This window comes from Amphiura filiformis, unplaced genomic scaffold (assembly GCF_039555335.1).
Source record: "Amphiura filiformis unplaced genomic scaffold, Afil_fr2py scaffold_47, whole genome shotgun sequence".
Lineage (NCBI taxonomy): Eukaryota > Metazoa > Echinodermata > Ophiuroidea > Amphilepidida > Amphiuridae > Amphiura > Amphiura filiformis.
The window spans coordinates 194,151-209,467 of record NW_027305511.1 but is presented as its reverse complement, the minus strand read 5'-3'; the positions used below and the strand labels follow the sequence as shown (position 1 = coordinate 209,467).

At 38.6% G+C, this 15,317-nt stretch overlaps 1 protein-coding gene and 1 long non-coding RNA gene across 2 annotated transcripts in view; both read right to left on the bottom strand.

Moving 5' to 3' along the window:
• The window catches only part of LOC140144287 (uncharacterized), a 74,873-nt gene extending 62,141 nt beyond the window's left edge, over nt 1-12,732 (bottom strand). The window contains exons 1-2 of the mRNA XM_072166106.1: nt 12,551-12,732; nt 8,758-8,904 (exon numbers count right to left, since the gene is read on the bottom strand). Of these exons, the coding sequence (XP_072022207.1) occupies nt 8,758-8,904; nt 12,551-12,626 (223 nt within the window). The 5' untranslated portion in view covers nt 12,627-12,732. The remainder of the gene's footprint in view (nt 1-8,757; nt 8,905-12,550) is intronic.
• LOC140144283 (uncharacterized) overlaps nt 1-15,317 on the bottom strand; it is a 241,163-nt gene that overhangs the window by 62,141 nt on the left and 163,705 nt on the right. The window lies entirely within an intron of this gene.

The window sequence follows — 15,317 nt, the reverse complement described above, 5'->3', positions numbered from 1 at the left end:
ATTTTACGTGATGTTTAACATGACATATCATTTATACACACATGCGCCAGTTTTTGACTTGACTTGACTGACCAATGTGTTGACTTGACATGGCAAGGTATCTGCCTTGATTTGATTTAAATTGACCTAGGTAATATTGACTAATGTCTATCATGCAACATAATTTGAATAATATTTGTGACACATGCATGCATGCTAAGACGATATAGTATTTGAAATAAAAATTAATGCCAACTTCTACACAACAAAGTGTGTCTTAGTGGATGAGACTGATGTCAGCAAATACAAATTTACTGTACGGCCAAACATTAGTGTTAAAAATAATTTTTAAAAATCAGAAGAAAAAATGCAGAAAATTATACCTTAATATCTCCTAAACTGGTTAATTATGCTAGCCAAATCCAATAAATATTACTCACGGAACTGAGCTTTCGCCATGTTGGCTGATGGCTTGATCACAGATGAACTTGTCCATTGCTTTTCCCGCGAAACTTGGTTGCTATTGACGCATCCTCTTTACCCGGAAGTGATGTTGATTTAAGCAGTGGGTCAAATACATGATATAGAAAGTATGCGCCCTCGTCGCGGTTGAGTGAGTTCTTGCCCTTTTTTCTGATTTGGATGGCCTCCCTGACTCTTCTTGAGAAGGCGTTTGAGTCTCTATCCAGTAATTTGCCCCCCTCCCAGTCGATGACGTGATTTTCTTGTGCTACGTGGTCGGTTATTGCGGACTTGTGCTGTTCGGTGGTAGAGAGATTTGTGCTAGCTCTAGTGACATTTTTGGTAGCGATCTTTTCTGTGTCTTTCTAACAATTTGCGCTTGTACATTTGGGTCTGATCTTTCTTAAGCTTTTCTTATGTACGCTCATCGATTAGCATGGCAAGCACTTTGTTTTCGTACTCGGTTTTTATCTGGAAACGGTGCATATACCTTTATCTGCTCCCATTATAAGCAGATCTTTTGACTTTTTCAACTTATACATGCCAATCTTTCTTCCTTGGTGATATTTTTTGAGTCTCTATCCAGTAATTTGCCCCCCTCCCAGTCGATGACGTGATTTTCTTGTGCTACGTGGTCGGTTATTGCGGACTTGTGCTGTTCGGTGGTAGAGAGCTTTCTGCTGGCTCTAGTGACATTTTTGGTAGTGATCTTTTCTGTGTCTTTCTAACAATTTGCGCTTGTACATTTGGGTCTGATCTTTCTTAAGCTTTTCTTATGTACGCTCATCGATTAACATGGCAAGCACTTTGTTTTCGTACTCGGTTTTTGTCTGGAAACGGTGCATCTACCTTTATCTGCTCCCATTATAAGCAGATCTTTTGACTTTTTCAACTTATACATGCCAATCTTTCTTCCTTGGTGATATTTTAGCATACCTGTTATTTCTGCACGAAAACTTTGGGCCTCTTGCCATGGGAGCTTAGCACACGCTGTTTCACATGCCACGATATACTCCGTGTGGGGGATCTTGTCCACACTCAGAGCGAAATTCAACCCACGAGTGAGCAGTTTTTGTTGTGGGTCTGACAATTCCTTGTCGGAGATGTTTTTCACCCATTTCTCTCTCCATTTCTTGAGTTGAGTGCCGCTGAGGTCCAATTCGGTATTTTCCTTACTACGAGATTTGGTTTCTTGGTTTAATACCAGGCATTTTAACTTCTGTTTCTGTCTTTCTTTGGTCTTAACTTCCTCTTGTTTATGTTTCCTTTCGAGGAACGAATCAACATGGCGGCGTGACTCATCGTCGATGTTGAGTGTTTCTAGATTCTGAACTTTACTTTTTTGTGTTTGTTTTAGCGATTTGATTTTGTTTTTAACCACACGAATTCGCTCACCGAGGGCGCATACATTCTAGATCATGTATTTGACCCACTGCTTAAATCAACATCACTTCCGGGTAACGAGGATGCGTCAATAGCATCCATGTTTCGCGGGAAAAGCAGTGGACCAGTTCATCTGTGATCAAGCCATCAGCTAAGATGGCGAAAGCTCAGTTCCGTGAGTAATATTTATTGGATTTGGCTAGCATAATTAACCAGTTTATGATCTCAACAATCCTACCAAATAAATCTCTTTGCTTGATATCTCCTCTTTCGAACCATATAATGTGCAACTTCCATCATGATATTTGACCATTTTTATAGTCTATGATTTGACCGATCATAACTTTATAGCCGTAAATCCGACAGAGATCATTTTAATCCATACTTAGTGCTTTATATGAAAATGTAAAATCTCAATTAGCAACATTTACGACATGTGCGTCATTCACTCGCGTTGGGTAACAAATAATACGAAACCTATTAAAGGTCCATTTTCTAATCCACAGCATCATCTCCCCACTTTCTCGAACGGGAAACAAGAGGAAACTGAATATATTTAAAAAGAAAGAAAGAACAGTTTACCAACCCAAATGGTTATAATTAAACAAGACCATATGGAAAGGTTTCTATACAAAAACGATTCTTTTATAAACCATCTATGCACAGTTCCCATCTCGATACACCTGAGTACATATTTTCGTCCAAGAGCTTCCAAGCAAGCAGTGAATTGTCTCTACACACTGTCTTTGATTACACTACACGGTTGAGGGCATAGTATCGTAAGAGCTGTGTGAGCTTCTAGCTGGAAAATGGGCCGCTGTGATTGGTTTTTGTCGAAACCTTTTAGTGTTCCCTTCATCCAATCAGAATTTTTTTATATCGAACGAAAGCGAACACTTCTCCCTAAAAACCCCTTTTTTCAGCAGGTCAACAGATAACGCAATTCAAAGTTTTTAGCAAAGCGAATGTGGTAAATCAGTTGGAAACTACTATCCCAGCACAATTTTTGACCAATACGTAGGTTTTAAAAGTCAAAACCTCAAGTGTTCCTTACAAAATTGTATGTCATTAACTATGTCAGTTACTATTTTCGCCTGTTTTGTCATACGGATGTAAATTCAATAAACTATGACTTTGCTAAAAAGCGCTTAGAAATTTATATGAGCAAATAAACACATATCCCGACCGGCACAAAACTCAACTTGAAAAAAAGCAAGGGCATGTGCCCGCATGGGAATCAAACCCAAGAACTTCCGATCGCTAGACGGACGCTCTATCCATTTGGCTACCAGCTCCCACTAATAAACGGTGGGTAAAACTGGGTCTAATGTAAGCAGTCGAGGTATACGATACACACAAACAAACATCACGCAAGTACACAAGTGAAGGAGATCATTACTGAGGCTCGATCGTTTCCCTAGTATAATATAAGTAAAGTAGGTCAGGGGGATACGCATCCTGCACAAGAACAAATAAACACAGTGGGGAACGATTGCTCGCTACAAGAGGAAACTGAATATATTTAATAAGAAAGAATGAACTGTTTACCAAACCAAAGTGTTACAATTAAACATGACAACAAATAAACACAAATCCCTACCGGCGTACAACTCAACTTGAAGACCTGAGCGCAAGAAGACCGTAATTCCACTTGGCCCCTCAACATGTATACACTAAAGTTACGTATAGTTTCTTGGGGTTTGATAATGTGTAATACATGTTCAAGGGCCAAACCTTGTGAAAGATCTGTTTTGTCCCCTGAACATGTATTAACCATTATCAAAGTATAAGAAACTTTACGTAACTTACGTGTATACATGTTCAGGGGCCAAGTGGACTTACGGTCTTCTTGCGCTCAGGTCTTCACTTGAAAAAAGCAAGGGAATGTGCCGGCATGGGAATCCAACCCACGACCTTCCGATTTCTAGACGGACGCTCTATCCATTTGGCTACCAGCTCCCACTGATAAGCGGTGGTTAATACTGGGTCTAATGTGAGCAGTCGAGGTATACAATAGACACAAAGAAATATTAGGCAAGTACACAAGTGAAAGAGATAATTACTGATGCTTAATCGTTACCCCAGTATTTAATTAAAGTAGGTAATGGGGATACACATCCTGCACAAGAACAAATAAACATAATGGGGAACGATTTGCTCGCTACAAGAGGAAACTGAATATATTTAATAAGAAAGAAAGAACATATTACCAAACCAAAGTGTTACAATTAAACAAGACAACAAACAAACACAAATCCCTACCGGCGTACAACTCTACTTGAAAAAAAAGCAAAGGAATGTGTCGGCATGGGAATCGAACCCACGACCTTCCGATCTTTAAGCGGACGCTCTATTCATTAGGCTACCAGATCCCATTGATAGGTCAATACTGGGTCTATATGTGAGCAGTCGAGGTATACAAACAAATATTACGCAAGTGAACAAGTAGACAAGTGAAGGAGATCATAACTGATGCTTAATCGTTTCCCCAGTATAAAATAAGTAAAGTAGGTAATGGGGTTTCGCATTCTGTATATATGTGATGCGATCAAGCAAAATCAGTCGGAACTCGGGAATATTGATTTTGAGATATTGCCAAAGAAAGCAAACATTTCTTTTTGTTTCCTCTTGTTTTGGAGACTCTTGAATTGGTCTTATCTTTGGAACTGGTTGTTCAATTTCAATGAGGTTTTCTGCAAAATCCAGGTTTGTGAATCCCTTTTACTATCCTATAAAAAACTGAAAATTTATTATTGCCGAGTTCCGACTGATTTTGCTTGATCGCATCACATATGTGTTATACGAGGGGGTATCCAAACGTTTTTGACATCACACAGAAGTGAAAGTGATATACCGATGAAATTTTGTCAGTGTAATCACTGGTCCTTATGTACATTATGGTCCAAAATGGTCTCATAAGTATCTTTACTTTCTTCACAGGTGGCGCTAGATGGGAAGTAGGCGCATAACCTTTTCGTGATAAGATCCTCCACTTTCTTGAGTTTTTTCATTGTGGCCGCATCATCCGTAAGTGATGGACGTCCACTTCTTGGCTCATCTGTGAGGGACATGTGGCCAGTTTGGACATTCCTTTTTCAAAAAGCAATAGCGCCATATGATGGGCAATCATCACCGTAGATTGCTTTAATTTCATCATAGATTTTCTGAGCATTGTAGGCCTAACCCTTCAAATGCAGGAACTTAACCATGATGCGTGCCTCAATTTTCACCATATTGCAGGTTATGCGCCTACTGCCCATCTAGTGCCCCATGTAAAGACAGTAAACATACTTAATTATGAGACCATTTTTGGACCATAATGTACATGTGATTACACTGACAAAATTTCATCGGTATAGCTCTTTCACTTCTGGGTGATGTCAAAAACTTTTGGATACCCCCTCGTATATTCTTGTATTATTACAGACTATAAAGATTATTATTAATTTTGCATTCAATTGCAATATTACTTTTGTATTCATTTCAAAATGTAAATATTTTCTTCATAATATATTAATATTGATTGATTCCATTGTGATATTGCTGTATTTATAATTCCATGATGTTATTCCATTGATTGATGATCGATGAATAAAACTATAACTATAAAAGAATATTATTATATAAACGGGCGATCCTTTTTCTCCACCCCTCCCCTTTTTTTCTTTTTTCTTTTTTTTACTTGGAATAATGTTTTTTATTCCCGTATCATAACGTCCCTGGCCCTATCCCGCCCGCCACCACAAAGCGCGTCGGGCTAACGCGTCCTCGCTTGCTCGTGGCCTACGCCGAGGACGCGTGTAGCTAGATTTTGCCTAGTAACTGTGCTGTGTCGATGGCGTCGATCGGACACCGTAAATAAAATAACAGTCCCTCTTTATCTTACTATAAATAGGGGAATGTTGTATGTATCTATCTATGTATGTATCGTGTATAAAGGCTCGGTCAGTTTCGATCCAAATGTCGCCAAATTCATACGGGAGATCAAGGAACTGACCGAGACGGTTATGCGAAAATTTTGTTGGAAACGGGCAAGAATTGGCCTCAAAATCAGTAAAAAAGTGAGTTTTTCGGGCAATTATATAGCGGACCCGTTTACGGCCTATGCCAACCAACGCGTGTGAAGGCCGTAAACGCAAATTGGACGGGAACGCAAACTCTATACAAAATTCCCACTCCAAATAGTATACTGCCCTCTTTCTTAGGCAGTTCGTTTTAAGTTCAATAGAAGGCATTGTTAGGAGAATTCACTGCCTCATCAGCAGGTCAATACACCATCTTGTGGTACGTGATATTGTGTGCCCGGGATTGTGTATTTTTTTACGGTTATATCGTTGCATCAAGACTTTCAGGTGTCGTATTCAGCACAAATCTTCTGAAAATAGGGAAGTCTCGCAAATTGTCCCCAGTATGGCTCATATACCCAGTGGCGGCGCCAAGGGGGAAGGGGGGAATTTCCCCATGTGTTCTTTGTCTTCAGTTAGGCCACCCTCCCCCCGACAAAAAACACAGAAAACACAATATTTTGACTCAAAATGGGGATAGGCCTAAATACGCCAAATTCGCCCAAGTTTAAGATAAGTTTCCGATTTTGCCCTAAGAAATAATCCCCCCTCCCCATACACACCAACCAATTTCCCCACTCCACTGCATAATTATATTAACCCGGAACTCGTATTGCAATAATACATCGTGAGTTGGTGTACGGCGCCTTAATACGACCTTGAATATTATCCATCATGTCCATTAAATCAGTACAATGTTGATACTTACGATTGCATCTTATATTCTCCTTACCCGATAAAGTTTGCGTTTCCGTCGTCAAAGACCGAACTCGCAAACTGGTTTGCGAGTTCGTGCTGTTTGCGAAGGCAGCCGTAACAAACGCGTCCACATGTCTAGCATAAACCGCGCCGTCTGCGTACACGACGCGCGCCACTTGACTTGCACGCACGGCGTACACGGGTCCGCATAGCTAATTACTTGCGTACGGGGTTATGGTTTAGGGAGACGGGATGGGACAACGGGATTAGGCCTACGAAGACTTAAAATAAAAGGTTAATTAAGTTAAATAAATAATTTTATGTGAAAAAAAGAAGCTAATATAATAAGAACAGAATTAAATAGGCCTATTTCATGCAAACGGAAAATGAAAAGGGAAATGTAAGAAAAGGCAGATTTAAATAAATAATGGAAACGGGGTTAAATAATTAAATAAATAAATAAATAAATAAATAAATAAATAAATAAATAAATAAATAAATAAATAAATAAATAAATAAATAAATAAATAAATAAATAAATAAATAACATGGAAACGGAAAAGTACAAGCTAAGCAAAAAAAAATAAAAAAGGGGGAGATAGGCCCACGTAGAAGAAACTGAACAGACAGAAAGAAGCTCAAAACGTAATGCAAGAAGGGACCGGTCTATAAAAAAAATTGAAATTTACCTTTTCAATGAGTCTACCTGTTCAGTAATGACTGAACGCTCCCGTTTACTCATCTAGCGGGGACCCGCGCGAAGCGCGGGTGTCCCGCTAGTCTTACTATAAATAGGGGAATGTTGTATGTATGTATCTATGTATGTATCGTGTAAAGGCTCCGTCAGTTTCGATCCAAATGTCACCAAATTCATACGGGAGATCGATGAATATACGGGAACCTGTTTAAACTTTATGGTTGAAAACGGTCAAGAATTGGCTGCAAAAACAGTGAAAATATGGGTAAAAACGGGGTTTTTGTTATGAAAATCGGTTGTCAGCCTACGCGTCACTGCAGCTGGCCGGCAGCGCGTCGGCGCCTCGTGCGTAATGCGCACTACGCCAATGGGCGCGTAAACAGCGCAGAGCCACGCGACTGCGAGCCAGAGACCAGTGGACATGATAACGGGTGAACACGTCCGCAGACACGCTAATGAGAGGACGTAATAAATACGGGAAAAAGATGTTTGTTGTATAAACAACATGAAGCGGTACTATAAAGAAAAATTAAATTAAAATGAGGACAAAAAAGTACGAGTAATAGGCCAACGGGTTAAAGTAACTAAATGAAACGGAACGAAACAAAGAAGGAAAGAAACTAATCAGGAAATGTAAGAAAAAAAGCTAATATAATGAGAACAGAATTAAATAAAAAACATGGAAACGGGAAAGCACAAGCAGCAAATAAACAAAGAAGCTAAAGGGAAATGTAAGAAAGAACAGATTTAGAAAATAATGGGAATAATTAGAATAAAATGTACCTTTTCAATGATTCTACCTGTTCAGTAATTATTCTTGTTATGTTGAACGCTCCCATATAGCGTTAGTAAAAAAAGCCAGATATACATAAACACCACCGAGCATACTGGGCAAACGTAATTTTCATCTTAACCCTAGTCCTCCTGATACGTCAGTGACAGTAAACACACAATATGTACTCATTGTCATAAGACTATAGTCGGTCCAATGAAACAAATTTGTAGAATCATTTCCATTAATTCCGATGTTTCGTTTAACCAGCAATTTTGGAATTTTACAAGTCCTAGTTTACTCTCTCACCGGATAGTGATCCAACATGTGTTTCCATGTGGGCTTCATTTTGTCCAGATAATAAATTACCGAGTTTGAAATTTTGTGTGATAAAAACTCGAACGGTGGTGATGCTTATTGAAATTGCATTTTTGCAAAGCAAATCATACACCGAGATACGTTACATATACACCTCATTTATTTTCAATCTTAGCGACTACATATCGAAAGGTTTGGCTACAAAACGATCTTCTTATAAACGCATCTATGCACAGTTTCGGTGTAAGCATGTGAGTGCTAGAGCAATGTAAATGTCGACAGAAAGAAGAAAGAAAGATGATTCTGTACGATGAAAAACAAGATGAAAAAATGTCACGGCTGTGTGACAATGTTTTAAATGCTTCTATAATCTTATATCTTACTTGAATAATCAGAGGGGGATGCAGTAGGCTGTGTGATTGTGATTTCAATAATAGCAAACCCCTCATCCTCTGTAAACGTACACCCAGTCGTAGCGTCCGGTGGTGCATCTGTACCAGTGGGATGGATGCACATGTCATATGAAATATCTGTTTTGTAAAAAGAAAAAATTAGGAGCAGATATTAAATTAGGTAAATAGATAAGTCATTGATATGTAAATTAATGAAAATAGAGGCGAAATCAATTTTACACTTAAAACCATAATGTAAAATTTGCTGAGGTGTTGCAATTGATCACAGTTTAGATGCAATACAATCGTGCAAATCATGTTAAAGTTGTCATGAGTAGTACTTATAGTGCTTATTAATTTAGGCTATGGAGGCATTTGAACAGTACCCTCATTTTAGTAGAAAGGGTAATTGAGCTTTGCACAGAGGGTCTCAAGCCTCACACCATCGTGATTCTTTTGTAATATATGTATTCAGAAAAAGTAGTTTGACCTATCTATGATGAACGGTTATGGAGCAAAAGATTAACATTGTGAAGTCATAGGTCCAATTTTTCACCACTAGGGGCGAAAATGAAATTTGCTCGGATTTTGATGAAACTGCATAGTTTTAACTATCTTGGGTAGCACAAGAATTTGTCATGGTAAAATTGATCCAATAGAACTAAATGCGACTCAATGGGTATTGTCGATTTTGATGTGTTACTGACGTAAGGAAACATCGTACATAGCGCAATGTAATCGTTTTCTGATTTTGCATGAAAAGACAAACAATTTGAGATCATTTTCACCAGTTTAGCTGTTTTCTAAAAAACACTGACTGTTCACCTGGGCCTAGGCCGAAACATGTCTCTGTCGTGAATTGATAAGGTGGGCTAAGCTCGGAATCTGTTCATCATATATTGTTAAAAAAATCCGAATATTTGTGGCTATATGTACTACACCATTGCATTATTTTTTCCATTTTGTGAAGAAATGAGAAAAAATGGGACACATGGTATGCAAAATGAAGGGGCAATTCGTCTTGTTCTGTTGGTGGTATCGGTATCAATGCAGTTTACATGCTTTTAAAGGTAGAAGGCAAAAGGTGGTACATCACTGATGTTTTAAATTCACTTCATTTTAGAAAGATTACTATCAACGGATTTCGTTAAAATTATGAATAATGTTGATATGTAAAATGGGAATAAGTGGTTCCTGATTTCTTTTATGACTTCATGAACTTGGTGCGCCACACCTATTAAAAAACGAACTGTTAAAATGCTTCTATTTTCAATGTTGAGCTAATTTTGTATTTTTAACTTGCGACATTATTTCACTGAAAATTAATTAAGCCATAGGTAACAGGCTACCACAACCACACTACATCAATGTTGAAAGAAATTGTATTTCTTGTCACCTATACCACCATATCAGGTAGTTTTTCGTAAGCTTCACTTTTGTGATTTTGGTAACTATTTTATATTTACTTGTCCAATCCATCTCAACTAGGCAATCTAAATTGTACTCACCATTTACATTTAAGTATTTTAGTTTCATCCACCTCACACCTTTTCAATATATATCCAGTAAAAGACAAAATATCAAAATCGATGCCTCATTATGATATCACAGATGCCTATTTGACCTGAACCAAGTGACCTATAACCTGACCTATGATGACATATAGCCTTTTTAAATCTCTTTTCCTAACAACACGTTATAGAAGGTACATAATATTAAATTGACTAGGCATCCATTGTGGAAGAGTTTATTTAATTTATTCAGTGTTATTTAGCATGCATCGCTGAATAAATTTTCTATAGATAGTATAACCAAAGGATTTAATGTATTCTATTCATGTACTCTACTTGAATAGAATAAATTATGGTTTGTTATGAAACACACATCTGAGTTACTAGGATACAGTGAACAAAAAATATATAGGGTCAAAAATGATTTATTAAAATGATTTAAAAGCAATTTGTATAGAGATATTTCATAAGTTTAGGTGATGAGGTGATGAACATATTTATGTACTTTATGTACACAAAAAAGAAGAGGGGTACTGATGAAAATCATGGTATTATACCCCCTTAAGTGCTTCTAAATGCGATATATCTTAGATGCATTATTTCACAAGTAGAATACATCCCATCGTGTTGCTTGCGCTTAACCACCTTGTGTGTACGGGATGTGTAACCCTAGCACTGGGTTCTGAGTTGTACTCTGATACCTGTATGATGGTTGTCCAACTGTAACTCGCTGCTCGCTCTGCTCGCTGTTCGAGAGGCGTCGCGGTTTGAGAACGGGGCTAGTGTAACCCTACATGGTTTGCATATCGTCAGCCTGCTACGCTAATTGCCTAAGTCATTCTTACATGTTTCTCATTTACAATTTTGATTTTCTGAGTAATAAACCCATAATTAATCAAATTTCCAGCCGCACTTTTCATTAGAACTAGGACTCACTAAAGCTCACTATTAAAAACGCTCTGCGTGCATGCATTCCACGGGACTTGATGACGCAATCAGACCAAGTCATATATACCCAGGGAATCGTTGGCCGGGCCAACGTCACCTGTGTAGCTACATGCTGGGGATCTTCTGCGTGGCATGCGAGGGGTCCCAGGTTCGAATCCCGGGGGTGCCAAGTGACTTTCTTCTTCATCTTGTCTCCTTTTTCGTTCCTTCTTTCCCTTCCGATAGCACAAAAACCTCGGGTAGGGTTAGGGTTAAGCTACATGCATGTTTTCCCTATATGCCTTCTTAACCCTAACAGAACTAGGACTCACTAAAGCTCACTATTAAAAACGCTCTGCGTGCATGCATTCCACGGGACTTGATGACGCAATCAGACCAAGTCATATATACCCAGGGAATCGTTGGCCGGGCCAACGTCACCTGTGTAGCTACATGCTGGGGATCTTCTGCGTGGCATGCGAGGGGTCCCAGGTTCGAATCCCGGGGGTGCCAAGTGACTTTCTTCTTCATCTTGTCTCCTTTTTCGTTCCTTCTTTCCCTTCCGATAGCACAAAAACCTCGGGTAGGGTTAGGGTTAATGAAGAATGCGGCTGGAAATTTGATTAATAAGAGGTTTATTACTCAGAAAATCAAAATTGTAAATGAGAAACATGTAAAAATGACTTAGGCAATTAGCGTAGCAGTCTGACGATATGGGTTTAGTTTTAACAAAAACCTCTTAGACATGGGTCCATGTTTCGAAAACAAATGACTCAAGAGAGCAAAAAATACAGTTAAATTGATCCTTAGACATGGATTTTAAAGCTCCGGCGCCCGGTACCAACCTTGTCAAAACAATAACATCCAAGTCCCTCGGCTGTCTGGGTGGCTTATATGTTTATAATAACATCAAGGGCAATTAAATAAATAAGAATAGATAAGACGGCTGATATAAATAAACCAAAAACAAAAACAAAAAGGCACCGAGTACATAAAAAGAAATGTTTTTCAATTACATCTTTTTCTAAGTCGGATTTTTATTTGCCACTAAATATTACCGATTTGCCGACCATTATTTATAAATAACTGTTTGGCTATGAACATGCCCATGAAAATGGTTTGCAACCATTAATTTGCCTATGGACATTACTAATTGTTTGTTTTTTCAATCATAAAACGGTCCATCAGCTAAAAACGAACTAACATGGACTATATCAGGGGTGCGTATTACATGCTCATCCGTCCCTTCACCCCCACATACACATTCCTCCAGACACATACCGTATCCCTTCACACACACCCCCACCCCATAACACACCCACCAACCCAAATAACAAATTACGTACCGTCAGCATACACATCATGTAGAATCAATGTGAATATGCCAAGTAATATCAAGTTACATTTTCCCATCATGACCATGATGACTAGGTTCCTTTAGTCTCCACGGCTAGTGTGTATTCCGTTATGCCACTTTCATGACTGTTCCGTTCGGATAACTTTGCGATTTTGACTCATTTACCTACTAGAGAAACTATTTACCCATTAATAAGGAATACAATTTGCATTTTTGTAAGCGTTTCCTATTGGCTGGTGGACAGACCACTGAAGTGCAGTGATCATGGTGATAACTAACACTTAACATGTGACACATCATATTGTATATTCGACATCAATGTGTCTTTAAAAATCGCAACGTACGTTTTTGAAGACAAAATTGTTGTTATACATGTAATGTGTTTATTCTACACAGTTTTATGATCATTTCGATTAAATATGGAAAAGGGAGAGGGGAGAGACAAATAGAGCGAGACGGAGGGGCAGACAACAAGAGATAGTGTGTGTTAGTAAGGGGTAGTGATTGTCTGGTGCCGAAACCCGAAATATCGTCTTAACCCAAAAGTAGCGTCAGCACAATGTTTTTTTGCTGTTTCTATATCGTCAAGACCTACTGATTCAGAAACTGACTGATGCCACCTCAGCACCCTTGGGCATTTCGAGATATCCAAGATGGCCGCCAATATGGCGATCATCACATATAAATAGCCATATATCAGCTATATAAGCAGTTATGGTGATGACTTTGGTGTCTTTGAATATGTTTTAGGGGTCAACGAATTCATATCTGTCCTTATAAAACCACTGAAATCTTCTCCCACATTGAAATCCAATATGGCCGCCAAAATGGCCGCCACCACATAATGAAAAGCTACGTATCAGCTATCTAAACAGGTATAGAAATGATGTTAGTGTCTTTAAATAGGTTTTAGGAATCAATGAATTCATATGTGTCATTTTATAAACCACTGAATTCTTCATTCACATGGCCGTCACCACTACATATAAATAGCTATGATAAGCTATCTAAGCAGGTATGGTGCTGATGTTAATGCCTTAGATCGGTCACAGGGTCAATTAATTCATATTTGGTACATATTTGTCCTTATTTAAAATATTAAAGTCTTTATTCACATTGAAATCCGTGGATGCCGCCATCTTACATGAATGGCTACGTCTGAGCGTGAGATATAACAATGATATAAACAGCTTTGATTATGTTTAATGGGAAGATGTGGTCACTTATTCATCAGATTCGTCATCATAATCCTCATGATCACTTCGCTCATGACAGTTTCTGTCCATCTGACAACCACAGAATATTATCCTGATTCCTGAATATCTTTTGAAGGTGCTGGTTGCACAATATTGGGTAATGTCACTTGTTTGGTTCATCTTCCAGCCAACGCAACTGACATGGATCAGGTGGATCCTGGTTTAACACTGGCTCTAGATGCTAATTTACAAATACAATCGTTTTTCATCCATGGGTGTTTGTGGCAAGGTTTCAACTTAGGTGTGGTTGTCACTTTCCGTTTTGTAATTTTCGACAACCAAGTGCTGTAGCACCAAATCGCTCACATTGTCCCAGTTGACTGCTTGTATCACATGTTGCATCAAAGGTGGTAGCCTCTGCAATTATGTCATCCACGGCTTGCTCCATATCACCCAACATCTAACTTATAGCCAGTTTAGAAGCACTTTGATAACAGTTGCCTTTCTAATTTCCCAACGACATGCCACAATGTCACAGCCAGGGAGGATATGGGCAACCAGAAGTTGTGGTACAATATCTACATGCTTCTTTGCAGACGATGCATATGTTTGCACGCTTGGAACTAGTATCTTCCATAGAAAGGTTACAGATAGTAACATGCCTTCCATAGAAAGGTTACAGGTAGAAATATGTGGGCAACATGTGTCATCACACATGACTTTGATATTCTCAATCCCTTGGTTGGCAATAAAACCAACCTGCTGGTCATAGTAACATCAGCTTCGCATGGTTCGTTTTTATATAATCAGTCCGCTGGATCATAATACCCAAATTGAACTCTTGTGAAACAGTCACATCACATCAATGAGCTACGGTGTTTGTTTGCTGAAGATCTTTCACATGATCCCAGAGCTGTTGACAAATGATGGCGATGATCTGAACATTGTTCTTAATGCCATTAAGTGTGATTTGCTTCTGTAGCAGGGAGTTGTTGTTGAATACTGGCTTGTTTCCAGCACTTTTGCTGAATGCTCACAAAAATTAATGCTTGCCACTGAAATGCAGTATTGTATGCATCAACATCTAGCTTGTGTACACTGATTTGTCAAAATTCTTTCTCGTAAATATAGTTTAGTGCCGAAACCCAAAATATCGTCTTAATCCACACCATGTTTTGATATATAGTGTGAAAAAACAAACACTGTAACACATTGACTTGTTGTGCAAGATCTTATTCAGTCCCACAAGAAGTCAATTTGGGTATTTGTGATCGAGCGGATTGATATTAAAATAAACCATGCGAAGCTGATGTTATTATGTCCCACCTAAGTCATATGTGATGTCACAAATGTGTTCCCGTTGCTCACATAATTATAGCTACATCATAGCAATCATATCTGTAACCTTTCTATGGATGGGAAGGTATTTCCAAGCACACAATAATAAATATTTCAGCAACCGCAAAGAAGCATGTATATATTGTACCACAACTTCTGGTTGCTCATGCCCTCTCTGGTTGTGACACTATGGCTTATCTTTGAAGCAATTGGTAAGTGCTT